Genomic DNA, 18,506 nt, shown 5'->3' with positions numbered 1-18,506 from the left:
GTACCCTCTGCACAGAACCCCCTGCTGGAAGGTCTTCGTCCTACAGCCCGCCATTTTCCATTCTTGCAAGCGGCACAACAACTGATAGACTTAGAATGGGCTGCACCAGCGGCCTCATTCAAAGGGGGTCGGGCCCTGACAGGTATGTACCCCCTGGCACCGGCTATCCAGGAGCTGCTGGCATGCCCTCAGGTGGACGCCTTGATTAGCACTGTGGTCAAGCGCACTACCATTCCAGTTGAAGGGGGGGCGGCCCTCAGGGAGCCTCACGACCGGCAACTGGACGCCATTCTGGAACAGACCTTTGAGGTGGCAGCTCTCTTTGATAGCAACCTGCTGCACATTGGTGATGCGTGCCTGTTTGTCACAGGTCAGGAGCAACGCTCCAGCAGCTGACATGGAGTCAGCTCTCGTTCCTCACGGATGCTGCATCAGACCTAGTCCGGACAACAGCCAAGGGGATCTCATCCTCCGTAGCTGCCAGGAGGCAGCTCTGGATCAGGAAATGGTCAGCCGATGCACCTTCAAAGACACGCCTCACCAGATTGCCCTTTAAGGGCTCTTTCCTGTTTGGCAGCGACCTTGATAAACTGGCCAGCACATGGGGCGCTTCTCCAGTACCTCGACTACCAGAAGATCGGTTCAGAAGGACCCAGCGCGCCTTTCCAAGGCCCTCCAGGGGTAGAAGTTCCCAGCGCTTCGTTCCCTACAGGAGTCGCTACCAGGCACCTCTGCCTCAGGCCCGGAATCAGTCCTTTCGGGTCAAGCAGCGCAAGAGGGGAGCAGGCCCGGGCTCAGGTCCTGGCCGCACCTCACAATGAAAATCCGCCGATCCATCTGGGGGATGGTGCCATAGGGGGCAGGTTAACCCTCTTCTACCCTAGATGGGTCGAGATCACGTCAGACCAGTGGGTCATCGCCATCATCTGAGGGGTATTATCTGGACTTTCATCACCTCCCTCCGGACAAGTTTGTGGAATCTTCCTGTCCCACACACAAGAAGGCAGCATTGGAAGCTACCCTGGCGAGGCTCCTGTCCTTGAAAGCCATCATCCCAGTGCCTTCATGGGAAGTGAATTCTGGACACTATTCCATTTATTTCATGGTGCCTAAGAAAGGGGGCACCTTTCGGCCCATACTGGACCTCAAGTCAGTCAATCGATACTTAAGGGTCCGAGGTTTCGCATGGAAACTCTGTGCTCTGTCAAGACCGCAGTTCAGCCAGGAGAATTCCTCACGGCCTTGGACTTATCAGAAGCATACCTGCATATCCCGATCCATCCAGATCATCAGCATTACCTACGCTTCAAGGTTCTAAGACGCCACTTCCAATTCCGGGCTCTGCCCTTTGGGTTGGCCACATCACCGACCTTCACCAAGGTGGTCGTAGTGGTAGCAGCGGCACTCAGAAGGGAAGGAATTCTGGTCCATCCCTACCTAGATGACTGGCTAATCGGGGCGAAATCTCGAGAGGAGAGCCATCGGACAACCGACAGAGTGATCGCCCTTCTGGAAAGCTTGGGCTGGGTAATCAACCTCAGCAAGAGTTGCCTACAGCCTTCCCAGTCACTGGAATACCTGGGAGTGCAGTTCGACACTCAGGCAGACAGTCAGTCTCACTACCAAAAGAAGGTTGAAACTTCAGATGCGTATCCAGTACTTGATGGGAGCCAGTCAGCCCATAGCTTGGGATTATCTGCAGGTTCTCTGTCTCATGGCATCCACCCTGGAAGTGGTACCTTGGGCAAGGGCCCATATGAGACCTCTACAACACTCCCTGCTCTCTTGTTGGAGCCCTCGTCTACGGAACTATTCCACGCACATACCTCTGCCTGCCAGAGTCCGGACGCAGTTACGGTGGTGGCTGCAGTCCGACCACATGAGCAAGGGGTCGAGGATGTCCTCCCCCACATGGACTCTGCTCACCACAGATGCCAGCCTGAGCGGCTGGGGAGCACACTGTGAAGGACTCACTGCTCAAGGGCGGTGGAACAGAGAAGAGTCAGCGTGGAACATCAACAGTCTAGAGGCACAGGCAGTCCAATTGGCATGCCTTCGATTTGCTCACAAACTGAAGAACAGAGCAGTCAGTGATGTCTGACAACGCCACCACGGTGGCATACATCAACCGTCAGGGCGGAACCAGAAGCAGACAAGTATCTCTGGAGATCGCCCCACTGATGGCTTGGGCAGAGACGAATCTTCAGGACATCTCTGCCGTCCATATTGCCGGGAAGGACAACACCACGGCAGACTTCCTCAGCAGAGAAAGTCTAAATCCGGGAGAGTGGCAGCTGTCACCCACAGCCGTCCAGATGATTGTGGATCACTGGGGGTTTCCGGACATGGATTTACTGGCGGACAAGTCCAATGCACAGGTACCCAGATACTTCAGCCGCAAGAGCGATCCATTCTCCCAAGGGATCGATGCCCTGGTTCAACCATGGCCTCCAGGGACTCTGCTATACACCTTTCCTCCGTGGCCTCTGCTGGGCGCCATCATCCACAAGATTCAGAAGCACCGGGACCTAGTTCTTCTAGTAGCACCAGATTGGCCAAGAAGACCCTGGTACGCAGACATGAGAAGACTGCTGGCAGGGGAGCCTCTTCTCCTGCCTCCTCTTCGGGACCACCTTCGTCAAGGTCCCATCCTTCACGAGGATCCAGCTCAATTCTCTTACGGTCTGGCCATTGAGAGGGCTAGACTGAAGAAAAGAGGTTACTCGGAGCCTGTGATAGATACACTCCTCCGAGCTCGCAAGTTTTCCACATCCCTTACCTATGTCAGGATTTGGAGAGTATTTGAAGCATGGTGCGACACTCATGCCACCAACCCACATGCGACCACAATCCCTATTGTGTTGGATTTCCTGCAAGATGGACTTCAGAAGGGTCTCTCCCTCAGCTCCATCAAGGTTCAGGTGGCTGCGCTGTCTTGCTACGGTCCCAGGAGGGATGGCAAGACCATTGCCAAGCACCCTGATGTTTCTCGCTTCCTGAAAGGAGTCAAGCATATTCGTCCGCCACTGAAGTGGCCTGTGCCCTTATGGAACCTCAATCTTGTTTTGGATTTCCTCGCGGGATCCACCTTCAGACCCCTTTGGGGGGCTGTCTCTCCGTTCTCTCACCTTGAAGATGGTGTTCTTGCTGGCTGTATGTTCAGCATGCCGCATCTCAGAGCTACAAGCACTGTCCTGCCGTGACCCATTTCTCAGGATCACTCCTGAGGCTATCCATCTTCGCACGGTTCCCTCCTTTCTACCGAAAGTGGTTTCACAGTTTCATCTTAACCAAACCATATCCTTGCCTACCACGGCGGGGTTGCAGAAATCAGAAGGGCGTTTATTACGCCATCTTGACATTGGCAGATTGCTGTCCAGATATCTGGAAGTGACACGACATATGAAAGACAGACCATCTGTTCGTCCTGCACAGCGGGAAGACACAAGGTGAAGCGGCCTCTCGGCCCACCATCGCCCGCTGGATTAAAGAAGTTATCCGAGCAGCTTACGTAGAGGCCGGGAAGTCTCAGCCTCTACAGGTCAAGGCTCATTCTACCAGAGCACAAGCGGCATCCTGGGCAGAATCCAGGTTGCTGTCACCTGCAGAAATATGTAAAGCAGCGACTTGGTCCTCCCTCCATACCTTCTCCAGATTCTACAGTCTGGATGTCCAGGCCAGGGAAGACACAGCATTTGCGAGGGCGGTCCTACATGGTCCTCAGGCAGCCTCCCGCCCAGGCTAGGAGTAAAGCTTTTGTACATCCCATTCGTTCTGAGTCCATCTGGCTACACGCCAGGAAATGTTGAGATTACTTACCTGATAATCTCCTTTTCCTTAGTGTAGACAGATGGACTCAGCATCCCACCCAGCTGCCTGTCTACATTGGTTTCACCGATTCAAGGTAAGCCATGCCATCTGTTGCCATAAGAGCGTACACTCTACCAGGTGTCAACGCCTTCTGGTTGGGAAAGCTGGCGGTCTCCAGCTATTATCAATCGGTCAGGGGTATCATGTTTCACTTTTCACTGAGCATCAGTACACACATCCATAACAGCTTTTGCAAGGAAGATTACTAAGTTGCTACGCTTCCTGTGGGGGTATATATATACCCGTGCTGACGTCAGATCCGTCTCCAACTGCTAACACGAGCATACTATACCCATTTGTTCTGAGTCCATCTGTCTACACTAAGGAAAAGGAGATTATCAGGTAAGCAATCTCAACATTAAATGATGGCCTACTTGTGTGTGTTCTTAAGGCCAAGTTTTACTAAGCTATTTTCCCCATGCACAATGGGGTATAGAAGCCTTAAAGTGGTGGTCTATGGTAGATTACAATCAAACACAGCATCAGCTGTCTTAACATACTACTGCAGTAGTAGAGTAGCTTTGAATGCCACTCTGCTTTGTTCTAATCACATCTGTACAGTTCCCTGTACGAAAATGTAAAGTTGGACAATTGTAGTACCATAAAATGCATTTCAGAATGGGTATAGTTTCCAAAATTAGCTTCACACAGCAAGTGATTGAGTTTCATGGTACTCTGTAAATGTTCTGGTTTAGGACACCATGCAGTTGGACATTATTGTAACATGTTCACTGTTGAACAACCTTACCATTGAGTTTAATTCCTCTTAAACTTGGTACTTTGTACAGAGTGAAATTCAAAGCTGTTTAGAAATTAACAAAATGCCACTTCTACACTAAATACTTGTCCTTAGTGCAATAGTAAACTTATATGTTGCTGAAACTTTCTGAATTTTTCTGTAGGATGGTAAAGCACTTGAAGAGAATGGAGGACAAGTCTTTGATGCACTGAGGAAAACGGGTTTACTATCAGAGAACCATAAACTACCTGCAATAGTCCAAACCAGCATCCAGGTCTGCTAGCCTCCAGATTAAAATGAAAACATTTCTCTCATAGTTTGTTAAAATGTTATGGCATAGATGCTATCTACTTCTGGAAGGGTTCTGTGCGAAAAAAAATTACAAACTGTGTACAATATTAAATTCTGCAGACTTAACACAATATAAATTACTTTGCCTTATAATCATTGTCAATGTAGTTCAAATATGTAGAAATTTCCCATCATGAGGCCTGGCCCTCCAGATTTGTGCACTCTCCTCAAGCTCAACAATCCTACCCAGCTCTTCTCTCATGGTTTGATATTCTCTACCTCACATCAACTCCCCAGTTCACTTACTTCCTCTGACCCCCCCCCCCCCCAATTTTCTCTCCTCTCCCAAGCTTGACCCCAGTTATTTCTACTTCCCCCTCCAGATATTTTTGCCCTCTACCCAGTTCTCACCCTAGCAAAATGCCCTAGTTTTGATTTCCTGCTTTCCCCTTAAATGTGCAGTCTACCTTTCCATCAGCTCCTCTTTGGGCTGCACAGGACAAGTGGGGTGTGGCAGGCTGATATCTTCTGGTCCACATATGCTAGCTGGGTGCTGCTTCTCAAGTATACACAGGTCTCTATTGTCTTTTCTTGCTCCTTCCTGGTCCCCATGTCCAATTCTGCAATGGAGGGGAAACTAGTCACAACTCAATGTAGAACTTACCCAGGAGTAAACATTGTAGTACTTGTATCACAGCCCTCTCCAGGGCAATGGTATACTGTTTAGAAGCTATCAGTTGTCAGTAAGTCACCTTACCTATATCTTCTACTTCAGAGAAACACTACTCTTGCAGTAAAAATGGATGCTCTCAAGTCTAAAACTTTTTCAGCCATGTATGTACTTTGACCTAACTATACAGTAATCTGCCCTGAGTTTGGCATTCTCCAACTGCTATGAAGTTGGAGAAGATGCATCTTCTATATTTTGTAATCCACAACATATGTGTAGTGTTGGGTTTCTTTAAGGATTAGTGTCCAGAATACTCAAGAGTCAAATGACTGTTAGGCTGTCCTTGCTCTCCTAAACTCTAGAATGTTCTTGGCCACTAGGTGCCCAGACTACTTATGATGCTACTTTCATTCCTTCCTGTAACAGTGTAAAGTGTCTCCATTGTCTTTCTGCGTAACTTTTATAGTCTGTCACATGAAAGTGCTTCCCTCCCCAATATTCTTAACAACTGGATTTGGAGCCACTTTAATTACAGAATGTTAGTGCATGGAGTAATTCTCATTAGGTCATGATTCTCAACATATGTGGCAAGATGGTATGGAAGCTAAGTGGCTTAAATACTTCCCAAAATGAGCACAGCTTTCTTCAGGAACTTGGAGAAAATGCCACTGAGATTCACTTGATATCTTATGCCAGAATGAAAATGTCTGCCTACTGTGCTGAGAAGTGGTATCTCTCACCAGGGTCTTAGTGAAGACCAATAAAAGAAGTCTTAATGCACACTCAGTCTACAAGCAGGGCTAACTTAGCCATGACACATCCCTAGTTCAGCTTTTTTTTGTTGTGTGCATGGGACGTCTTGCACATGTGCTGCCGTGAACCCCTCAGTATATTTTTGTCTGAGCTTCAGCACGGATATCATGTGCTTTTATACTTTTTTCATTTCTTCTGAATTTTCTTACAACTCAAATGAGTTAGCTAAAGTATCAAGCCTTGGCAGCCCCTCAAAAGCATTTTTCAGAGCTTCTATAAAGTCTGGCTCAAAGACTACCACTTTCAGTGGCTTAAAGGACAGTCTGTGATCAAGATATCCCATTACAGCTGGTCACAATGCTTGTTACTAATGCCTCTGCCAACTATAATTCAGTCAACTGCTGTGACTGCAGCTGAATGTCAGATATCAAAGGAACAGGGACTGGAAGATGGAGCTTCAATAGGTCAGTCAAGTCAGAGCTGACCTGGAGTGGGCCTCCTTCAACTCCCTCCACATTGAGTAGGAGCTCTTCAGGCAAAATGTCAACTGCAGTGCTGCCATAGGTCAGGAATCAAGTAATGCATAGAAGTATTAAGCATGAGCTCATTGTACTGGGGTGTTCCTCTTTCTCACATGGCCTATTAGTGCAAAGGAGAAGTAAGAACTGCTCCTTGAAGCTGGTAGTGCAGTTGGCACCAAGAAATAAGCAGGCCCTAAAGCAAAAGGGGTTGATGAATTCAATGCACTTGACACAGGAACAAGTGTTGAGAGGACCTGGAGGAGAGACTCCTTACTGTTATCGTCCTCTGTGCTGGTGCCTCTGCCTCTTGTATCCTGACTCCAGGCCTCCTAAAGCTTCTTCCCTTTCAGGGGCTTGTGTGCTTCCTTGTGCCTCTGGTCTGTGTGGCCCTCAACACAATTGACCTGGGAGTGGGCCTCATCCTGGAGTCCAATACATGCTGCTTAAGATTCTACACTGGTTTCAGAAAATCTCTTCCCTAACTGCAGGCCAAAAACACAGCAGCCCATGGACCTGACTCCAGGTGCCTTGGTGAAGACTTTCTTTAACTTAATGGTAGGTGATATGGGATCCATCAAACCCTGTCCAAGATATCAGATTTGTTCTTGCAAGGGGAGAGTCCTCTTGCTTCCCAATCTCAGGTGCCTTCACTAGAGGTCCTTGTGGTGGTATCTAGCCCTCATGCACGGACACAAAACATGCCAAAACAAATATTGCAAAACAAAACTTTATTAAATGTGAATATATGGATAATAAATCAGCAAAGTAATAACATTAAATACAGTATCACAGTAAGCTGTAAATAGACTGAAACAGAACAAAGAATTATAAAGAACAAACACCTCCCTTATATGCCCTCCACATAGAAGCCAGCATCTTAGAAAATCTGGAGGACTTTTGACAGGCCCAGAGACTCTGGAAAAAAGAACCACTATCTGCTCTTCCTCCTCAGCTTATCTAATTAAAATAAGCAAATGCTATGTCTTTTTTTATATCCCCCTCTGCAAGTTAATGCTTCAATTTGTGCTTTTAACCAGGAAGGTATTTCAGTACCAGTCATTTGATCTCCCATTTGGTAAAGGACATCAATTTAAGTTATTAGCTCATTGGTATGGATACTAGTGTTTAGAATTTGATCTTCCCAGGTGTTGATAAATACCAAATGTCATGGCCTTTGATCCCAGGGACACCAAATGTTCCTTGGGGTCATCCCTACTCTTTATTAGCACATTGGTGCCAGGAAATTTCAGGAATGAGGGAAGAAATGGTAATGGTTCATGCCTTTGTACCATCCCTGCACTCAAATCACATGCAATATATTGATTTATACTTAAATCAATGGAGTCTTTTCTGATCAGTAGCTGTCTATTCGTGTTCCAAAGTCTTCTGGAAATCTCTCTAGCATGCCTATAATTATCCTTACACATGCTCTCTTCAGAGAAATTCAGCCAGGCCAAGAATGGAGGCTGGGACACATCTAGAGTAGGCCCTGGAAGTATTCACTTCAGATGATAGAGGGGCCTCATCCCAATCACCCTGGTCTTCATCAGGGTCATGGGTTAGTCCTGCCACTCTTGGGCATAGACGGTCTATGCAAAGCCCCCTTTGGACCCCCTTACCTGACTCACCAGAACATTCATCTCTGCCAGAAGACCTCTTGTACTCTAAATTCATAGATAAATTTGGTAAGGTGATCAGTCAGTATCCATAGGGACAAGGATAACCACACAGGTCTTCAGAATACTATGGATTCCAGAGACCAGGGTTCGAGTCCTGCTGTCGCTCCTTGTGACCTTGGGCAAGTCATTTTACCCTCCATTGCCTCAGGTACAAAAACTTAGAATTGTAAGCCCTCTGGGGATAGAGAACTACCTACAGTACCTGAATGTAAACTGATATGAAATGTCGGTATATAAAAATAATAAATAAACTTGCTGAACTGGCAGTTACCCAATTCTGCAAGATCTGCAAAACAATGTAGACCAATCTACCTCCTGCCCCAGTCAAACACCAAAAACTGGACCGTGCAGAGGCAAAACTTGTTTTGACTTGTGTTCATTTTGTAGGTCATGTCCATTCATTTCACTAGTTTCAAATGAAAAATGTTTCATTTACCATTAGTGAATGGGGGAAGCAATGCAATCGAGTTTGAGCTTCAAAATTGGAGTTTTCTAATCCATTCTAAAGAAACTTGTGGGTAGACATCAAGGGGAAGAAATCAAACTCCAAGACCTGCCGTGGCATGAAGAGCCTAAGGAATGTCCTAAGGCACCGTGAAGGAGAAGTAAAGTAGCAAAAAAAAAATCCAGGTACTGATAAAGGGACAAAGCATAGCATGAAGACTCAAGGACACCAGGCCAATGCAGACCTCCAAACATTACAACAACTTTGCAATTCAGTGAACAGTTTCCTAACACACAGCTGTTTAACTCCCAATGCATTCAGCTAATGTTATGCTAATGCATAGGACTTAAAATGTACACTCTTCCACTTAAACAGCATACAGCATGGGTTGAATGCAGTTTAACTTGAGGATGAGGGAAGCTATTGGAAGAGTTCTGACATCCTTTGCCACTTAACTGGATAAGTCAGTACTTATCCAGCCTTCTGGTGCAGTTTGTCATGACTTAGCCAGATAAATATGGACTTAAGTGGCAGTAGAGCAGGGAAGACTTAAATTTAGTGACCATACAGCAATGCTGGAAACATTACATCACCTCTGAACCAGGCATAAAGTTTCCAGCGCTAGTGTTTGGCCAGTGCATCTCTGTATTGGGTGGGCATGCTTAATACCCTTTATTTAAGTTTTATATACCGCAGTTCAGGTAACAAAGTTACTAATCACTTCGGTTCACATTTCAACAAATACAATGACAATATAAAGACTAGTTTATAATGTCTTACATATAACAGGGTGATTTAACTTGGATAAAAACTAATAATGAGCAGGGAGAGTAAATTTATATACATATGTCTTGTGTGTATATATATGAGTGGGTTAAGAGAATGCTTGGTTGAACAGCCAAGTTTTGAGTTTTTTTTTTTTTTTGAAGGTTGGTGTCTATTGTTCGAGTGAGGTCTGGTGGGAGTGAATTCCAATGTATAGGGCCTGCGGTGGATAGAGTTCTTCTACTTAGTGGGTTTTTTTTGTATTTCTATGCAAAGGCACTAAGCTGACTGTTTTGTGAATGTAAAATTGCTTGCTACATCAGCAGTCAAGTTTTTTATTCTAACAAAATGAGCATTCAAGAATGGGTAAACTGGGTTCAGGTGAATGTAACCCATTTTTTTTCAGGAGTTCACTAGCTTGAAAACGTACCTATTTACTTAATATAGTTTTATAGCTCTGTCCTCTTTCAACAGTTACCCAAGCCAGGGCATCAGCCAGCTGCAGAATTTTGCTCCACTTCAACTCTACCCCAGGACCCTATACAAAGAAGACAGAAACTTCAGGATCTGATGGCTCAAATGCAAGGAACCTACAACTTCATGCAAGTATGTAGCAATTATGAGAATCGAAAATTACATGTGCAATACAAAAACAAATGGCCACTAAATCTAAATCCAAAAAGTAAATAAGCATTAACACAATTTGTCTAGCCAAATAAAAGCTACTGGTAGCTATTTATAGCAAAATCTATCCTGCCAGCCACACAAAAATTTACCTAAAACAAACTCCCATGACATACATATGCTTTCCAATCTGCATACTGATCATACACAGTGGTCCAATGCCCCATACCTAAAACAATGGGCTCAATACCAATCTACCCCATTATCTGCCTACATTCACAAGGATTCAGATGAAGGCAATTGTGCTAAAGTCTTGGAAAAGCTGCATAAAAAGCCATGGTGTAGAGAGAACCTTTCAGTAGTTCCAAAGACCTGTTCAGTGTGCTCTTAGGAGGAATGGGGGTGTGTGGAGAGAGCCCATTCCAAATAAGAGCACACGTGGATGGGTCTCTGGAACTACTGAAAGGCTTATTCTATATGCCATGGCTTTATGTAGCTTTTTTTTTTCGGGGGGGGGGGGGGGTTCCCATTATAAATGTACCTACGAACAGCCACTTAAACCTATAAAAGGAAACTTCTTAGTTTTTTTGAAATATCAAATTGGTTGATCATTGTACCAAATACAATTTCTGTAGCTGAAACAGAAGTGACCCTTTATCAGCTATTAGCATTTTGTTTTATTAATGTTGTATTTTATCATAACTTCAACTGGCTTGTTACAGGTAGACCATAAATATTTTTTAAATTTGTCTAGGAATTTAATAGACCATGTTGAATACCTTCACTAAATAAACATCTTTCAGAGTTGAGAGATGGTTGCAATGGCTGGGCTCTACAGAAGAGGGAACACTAGGTGGTTGCAAACTGGTAAAGGCTGGTTCATGCTTATCGGGATGGGGTAAGGGGGGTGAACATTCATCCTACTTGGATTTTAATGATTGATTTCTGTAACTTTTCTGATTCTTAGACATCTATTCCTCTCCTGAAAGTTTATGGCTACTCATGGCTGATTGTAATTGTACAGGAAACCCAAAGATTAAGGAGAAACTAAAAGGCCAGAACTTGGAAGGCTTTAATGTTACTTTTAAAACAGGTTCTACAAAACTTAAAATTTATAGACTAGGCAGCTTGAGGCATTCTTACACTTCACTGGCACCAAAATAAAAATAAATATGGAAAAATTCAGGTGGCAAGCTTGGGCATTTATCCATACAGTCTTTGTATTGTAAACTAAGGATCTCTAGTTCGCATGGATTTGAGTAAGGTGGATGTTCATTCTGTGACCTGGCACTTTCTCAGGTACAATTATATTGATGTTACAATTCTGTTTCTAGCTTCAAAGTTTTTTGGGCTCCTAGGCTGCACATTTGCATAGTTAGGTTTGTCCTGGTTATAATGTCACTTTTATAATATGTAGTTACCCCTGGAATATCTAATCCATGAACATTAAATGTAATTAGGACTTGGAATTATATACACCTTGATACTCCATCTTGTTTATAGCTTAAGTGGTGCCAGATTCTGAATGATGGGTAACTTTCACTTCAGTCTTCCATAGATGAGCAACTCTATTCATGAAGTGCCTGCTTTTTTTTAAATGACCCATATCTTGCCTCTTTTTTTGCATCAATGCTAAATTCAGTCTTTAAGTCATGACTTAACTTTTTGTGCAAAACCTTCTTTTCAAGGAGTCTGTTCTGGATTATGACCTTGCTTCACACAGTGCCGTGCCTGCATCAAATCAGCCTTTCACAAGCACTTCGCTGGGTAGGTTTTGATCTTCTAGTATGCTTTTCAGAAGGTGGATTTTGTACAAAAGTTTAAGGTTTTAACAAACTACTGTTGCTAATGCTATGTATATTTGAAGAAAAACTAGGGAATTTAGTCCTCAGGATTCTCAAAACATTTGGGACAAAACCTTTGGACCAGTCAACTGTAAACTGGTCTTTAAAAAAAAAAAATCAATGATGAATGGCATAGTTGCCTAAGAGCGCATAAATAAAATCATTGACCCTCCTGATAACTCCTTTAAAGCAAGGTGAACTTGATTTAATTTAAAATTTAAATTGCTAGAGAAATCTCCCCATTTTCTAGCAAAACCTCATGTTTCAATTTAATGCAGCCTGGATACATATACTCAAGTAAGATGTAGATTTCATTTTTAGAAGGTTGGTACATGCTGTTAAAACCATTTTTCAGATGTCCACACAAAGGAAAAGTGAGGGAGGATGGGCAGAGGCTAGAGGGAGGTGAAGGATGGGGAAAGGAAGAATTAAGACCAATGAAGGAATTAAAACTTTTCAAAAGGCTTAAAAACATGGCTCTTCAAAAAAGCATTTTATAGTGAAGTAGTGGAATAACACATACACAAAGCAGGAAGTCACCAAGAAAAAGCAGAATTGCTTATTTTTTATTTTCTCACAATTAAGTATTTAGACAGTTAATCGTAAATGGTAACCATACCCATTCCCCATTTAGAGTATATTATTGAACTATGTAACCATATAATAATGGCACCCTATGGATAATTGAGAAACCACATTTGTGCCTAACTGTAAACCATTGTGATGGTGCTCTACTATACGACAATATAGAAAAGTTTTAAATTAAATTAAAGGCAACAAGTGTGAAAGATTAACAAAACATGAGATGAGCAATTTAAAAGAAGAAAAAGGCAGAAAAATAAACAATTAAAAATAACATACCCAAAAAATTGGGCAGGGTGGAATGTCTTTTCCAGCTGCTTAAACACTGGCTGGCACTTAAAAGCTTTTTTAAAATGTTTTACTATTTGTGTGTAGTATGGTCTGCCTGCTTGTCTGGGTGTGGTGGATTTCTGCCCCTATCTGTGTCTGGGGGGTGTGATTACTCCTGTCAGCAATTTGAAGAGAAACAAAATGGGAGCTTTGAGTCATTGGTTGGTATGGCAACCTGCTGTCTTGACAAATGGTTCAAGAGCAGATTGGCAAGAGAATTTGATGCCAGGCATCCTGGAAACCATGTATATAAACTTGGGAGGCCCCAACCAATTGTATGTCTGGGAAGGGGGAAGGGTGCATGCAGTTCAGTTTGCTCACCCTTGTGATATACTGCTATCATCAAACACATTAATAGAATATTTGTTTGATTATTCATTCTCTGGAATTCAAAACATTCAGAATTTTAACTGATTTAAAAAATCTAGCCTTTTTAAACTGACTTTTCCCTCGCCTTGCTTAAAACGTTTCAAAAGTGGTGTGACTAAATTTGTATGTCCTTCATGTATCTTGACAAACTATGTAGCTTTTTCAAATGTTTTGTCGAAAGGGATGTAGCAAACTCTCAATTAAAACTAACACAAAAAAATTGTGGTTAAGGAGAGAACATGATTATCAAACTGCCAACCCTAGACTTAGGAATTACTAAGATATAATCAAACTACTAAACCAAATGGAATTAGTTATTAATATAGAAAAAAACAGAATTCCTACGTTTAGAACATAAAAATATGGAGATCATTCAAAACCCAATCACACTCAAACAACCAAAAAATAGAATTAGCAGAGAAAGTATGGAACCTGAGTGATAGACACAGAACTAAGCTTGAAACATATATCTTTAAAAGTAAAGGAAGGATACGCCAAGCTAATGATTCTCAGAAGACTTAAACCACTATAACAGCTACCAACTTTGATCAGTGTTACACGGAAGTGTAGGGTGCAGACAGTAAAACATCCACACACATCACCATATTCAATATGTGTATTTTATTTTTAGTTTTCTCACCACTAAAGGATAAGGTTCAATTATAAAACTATTCTTGTATTTAAAACTGATACAGATAAAATTGGACATGATTTATCACATTTGCCAAATATTTATTATAAAACTGTTACCAAACCTTTATGGCACCTGTTTGATATATTAACATTTAGCAACATGTGCCTTACTGTAAACCATTGTGACTGTATCGATCTTAATGACATTATAGAAAAGCTTTTAAACAAATATCACCCCTCAGACCAAGTATGAGATCTAGGAATTCAGATCAAGAACTTCACTATGTAAAAGCATATAAGCAACTAACTGGGAGAGGCAAGAATCGCTTTCCTTTTACCCCCCAAACACATTCCCCCTTTTCCTTGCTTCACTGAAAAACGACAAACATCTTTATTTGGTCAAAGGCCGCAGTTTATTTACACCAGACCCGAGCCCCATAACTTTATAACAAAGCTAAGACATGACCCCCCCCTTGTAACATCATTCTTAAACTGCCCCCCACCTCATCCCAGTGGTAGAGCTCCGCCATCTCGTGCAGCAGCCCCCCCACGCTGCACAAGATTCTCCCCCCCCTTTTGCATACCTTTTAACAATACAATAAATCAACAACATTTGGGCTCTGGTTTATCGCCATAGAACAATGACAATGCCGCGTTGTCATTGTTCCCCCCCCCCCCCCCGCAGCCCCTATTTCTGGTAATAGCATGCTCCAGACCCTCCTGCAATACATTATTGAATAGATCAATTCCAACATCAGACAAATGGACACCATCTGACCTAAACCTGGAATCACCTCCCAAGACCACTCATGCCTCACCCAAAACCCATCCTGTCTCACCAACCACTTCCCTATTTGTTTATTCAGTTTTCTGACTCCTTTGTACCAGAGTGGTGACTCCAAAAATTTAAACCTCACAATTGTCAGACCACCCCAACAGTGTTAGGCAACCCGTTCAAAATGGTGTCTAAATCCTTCCTGATTTTAAACACCATTTCCTTGCACGACCACTCTCAATATCATTTCCCCCCAAGTGTATTAACAAAATATTTGGCTTTTGATGTTCAATCATACATTTTTTGCAGAAAGGATAACAATTCATCCCACAACGACTCAAATTTAATGTTCCAGTTCAGCGCTTCCAACTCGAGATGTGGTCCATAAGGCCTCTTTACTGCTCTCTGCTGCGCCCAATGCACAAAAGAATGGCCCACAACCCAGGCACATTCTTGCACCCCCGACGTACACTCCATTCTGCAAAAGAGACATAACTTAATACTTCTCTCTGATACCTCCCCTCCCCCCTTGTACTTTTTTTTATTACAAGCCCTGTCTCACATAAGACAAAAAACCTTTCGACTTCCACCGCCCTATGGATTGTATTGCCTCACTAGGGCAACCACTCTCAGCCGCTGATGTCGCCGCACCGATCCTGAACAAATGTGAGGTATAACACTACGAATTCCATCCCAAGACTCTTTTCAGCACCTGCACAAACTGATAGTCAATGGCGATCCATCCTGATGCACTAAAAATGAACCCCCTACTCTAGGTCTCACCTCCATAAAATGCTGAGTATTGCGTACTGGACACACCAACCTACTACCGCTGGCACTAGTCACAAATTGCCCCTTACCCTGTTGATCTACCTTGGAATGGTGAATGCAAATTGTCACCGCCGTGTTGCAAACCCCCACATTCTTTAACATTATTCCTGTCCCCGCTGTGTTTACTTTTGAAGTTGCCACTAACTCCTCACTCTCATTGCCCCGAAAAATGCTAGCACAAAAGATGTCCGGAACAGCAACACCTCATAACGTGACCAGCATACCTCCTGTAAACACCCCACTAGTACTATAAGGTCCTCATACCGGATGGGAAGCCTCCTATCCGGAGTGCACCCTCTCTCCCTGGTCCAGCCTTCCACTGATACTCTAGGACACTCTGCTGACTGCCTGTTAATTACTTGAACTATTCTCAAATTATCACACCAAAACAAAACTCATCTATTTAACTGCCTTCCCCATATACTCAAGGCTACCACTATCGGGAATAGCTCCAAGAAATTAATATTCCTAAGCAACCCTTCCCCCTTCCATTCTTGAAAATAAGCTCCAAACCCATACCCCCCCCACTGCATCAGTGAAAAGCTCCATATCACAATTTGATACTTCTGCGCTCTGCATAATGCATACCCCATTAAAATATTCCAAGAGAACCTCCCACACCCCCAACTCATCTTTTACCCTACGGGTCACTCTGATATGACTGGCCCGCACCCCCACCGTGGTGTTCGATAACCTCCTGATAAACGCCCTTCCCATAGGAATTACCCTGCACGCAAAATTCAATGCACCGATTAACGTCTGCATTTGCCTTAACGTGACCTTAGAAGCCCTTCGTATACTCTGTACCAAACCTTTTAATCTCAGCACTTTGGCAATCGCGACTCCAAGGCTACCGAATCTCTTGATCCCCAAAAATTTGAGCCTAGATACCAGGCCCTCCGTTTTATTGGTCACTACTGGTACTCCCAGTGCTGATGCTACCTGCAAAAACCCTTCCAACTGTCTTTGACATAAATTTGTTTTAGCTGGACCCACAAACAAAAAATCAAGGTAATGCATACTACATCCCGTACTTTGCTCAACCACCCACTGCAAAAATGTGCTGAAAGTGTCAAAGCACATGACACCGTGCAACCCATCAGTAAACACGTATCCATATACTGACCCTCAAAACAGAATCCCAGCAAAGAAAAACAACTCGGATGAATAGGCATTAACCTGAAGGCAGATTCAATGTCTAATTTTGCCAATAGAGCCCCTTTTCCTGCTTGTTTAAACTAACTGCCTCGTCAAAGGAAGCATAACGCACGGAACAAAACTCTCTAGGTATATAATCATTCGCTTACTTTCCCTTAGGGTATGATAAGTTTAAAATCATATGAAACTTACCCTGCTCCTTTTTTGGAATCACTGCAGCTGGAGACAAATGCATATTTACATATGGCTGCAATTCAAACTGCCCTGCCACCCATCCCAAGTTAACTTCTGCTCTAATTTTCTCCCTAGCCACAGCTGCATGTGTGCTTGCCAACCTTGCATTCTTACCCCCTGTCCCTTTACCCGGTCCCACATATGGAATAACAAAACCTTCACTGAACCCTTTGTATAAAAAAAACTAGCAACCCTCCTATCCGGATATTGCCCTAACCAGGGGAATATCATTGCATGTAAGGAAACCGGGGAGTCAGCTTTGCAACTCAAATCCTTAAGCTTTACTTCCCCCACCCTGTGCTCCGCTAGCTCCCTTCGCACATCTGACAGCTGAATGAGCTCCTCCGCAAGTGGAATATGCGTGTCTGAACTTGCAGTCGGGGAATAAGCAGGCAGCTTTGTTAAACCACCAACGCACATCATTCCCTCCTCCTGTCGCTTTGTTCCCGGAACTGACTTTACTATCCTGTCCTCCCACACGAAAGGAACTTCCCATCCCGCTATTCCCTCCTGACCCAACCCCTCCTCCAAAACTACTTCTCCCTTGTCCCACCACCTTTGAACCCTTCGACCCCTTATAAGTCATTTGGGTTAGCCACAAGTTAATATCCTGTGAACCCCCAAGACATGCCTCTACTACCCTCCATTTTGTCCCGGAATTTTTGATTGTAGTTGAGCCATGCCCAACCCTCATAATCCCGGAACGCGCCCAGTATGCTGTCCGCGTAAGACAGCAATACTCCGTATTGCGATGCATCATAATGCCCTACCACGCTAGCCAAGCGTAAAAAACCCCTCACCCAATTCACTATGTTCTTCCTTACTTTCAGACCACCTGCCGCCTTCTTCCTATCCTTCTTACCCTTATTAGCTCCTCTCCTCCCTTCCAATAGCCTAAAAATATTCACATACTTTCTCTTACGTATGCACCTATGGAGTTTTCTCTGTACTCCTTCCCATAATTCCGCTAAAGTTGCACTCGCTGAGTTACCCTCCCCATGCTGCGGCCCTACGCCTAAAACCTCCTTGTATTTGGGACTCGCTTCAGAGGAGTCCTCAGATGAGTCAGATGAACTGGACGACTAACTAGATGACACCTCCCTTTTCCTTTTCGACTTCCCCTTCTTAAGCTTCCCCTCCTTTTCTTTCTCACCTGTGCCTGCATGCACATCCCTCTCATGACTGCTTTCATCTAGCCTGGCGAGCCATCCTCCTATCCTGGCGCTGCTGCAATCACAACCTGGCTCCTCACGCACGAACTCCCTCTCTCTCCTGGCTTCTTGTCTTGAATTCCCCGGCCTGGCTTCCTCCGCTGCCTCTGGAAGAAATGAAACCTCCCCAGCCCTTCTGTACCCTTTCCAAAGCACATTGAAACCCTCTGATCCTCTGCACA

The 18,506-nt window shown here is 44.0% G+C and overlaps 1 protein-coding gene and 1 long non-coding RNA gene across 6 annotated transcripts in view; one reads left to right on the top strand and one right to left on the bottom strand.

The window, feature by feature from the left end:
* The window catches only part of LOC115090638, a 62,131-nt gene extending 51,858 nt beyond the window's left edge, over nt 1-10,273 (bottom strand). The window contains exons 1-2 of the long non-coding RNA XR_003856438.1: nt 10,164-10,273; nt 5,368-5,520 (exon numbers count right to left, since the gene is read on the bottom strand). This is a non-coding gene — a long non-coding RNA (uncharacterized LOC115090638). The remainder of the gene's footprint in view (nt 1-5,367; nt 5,521-10,163) is intronic.
* The window catches only part of CAPRIN2 (caprin family member 2), a 263,440-nt gene that overhangs the window by 142,954 nt on the left and 101,980 nt on the right, over nt 1-18,506 (top strand). For 4 of the 5 annotated variants that reach the window (XM_029600005.1, XM_029600004.1, XM_029600002.1 and 1 more), the window contains exons 11-13: nt 4,773-4,883; nt 10,208-10,339; nt 12,046-12,124. In XM_029600005.1, coding sequence (XP_029455865.1) covers nt 4,773-4,883; nt 10,208-10,339; nt 12,046-12,124 — 322 coding nt within the window. The remainder of the gene's footprint in view (nt 1-4,772; nt 4,884-10,207; nt 10,340-12,045; nt 12,125-18,506) is intronic. The other variant, XM_029600006.1, reaches the window with a different exon arrangement.

This window comes from Rhinatrema bivittatum, chromosome 4 (assembly GCF_901001135.1).
Source record: "Rhinatrema bivittatum chromosome 4, aRhiBiv1.1, whole genome shotgun sequence".
NCBI classification, from domain to species: Eukaryota; Metazoa; Chordata; class Amphibia; order Gymnophiona; family Rhinatrematidae; genus Rhinatrema; species Rhinatrema bivittatum.
The sequence above is the reverse complement of the archived record's forward strand: the minus strand, read 5'-3'. Positions and strand labels throughout refer to the sequence as shown.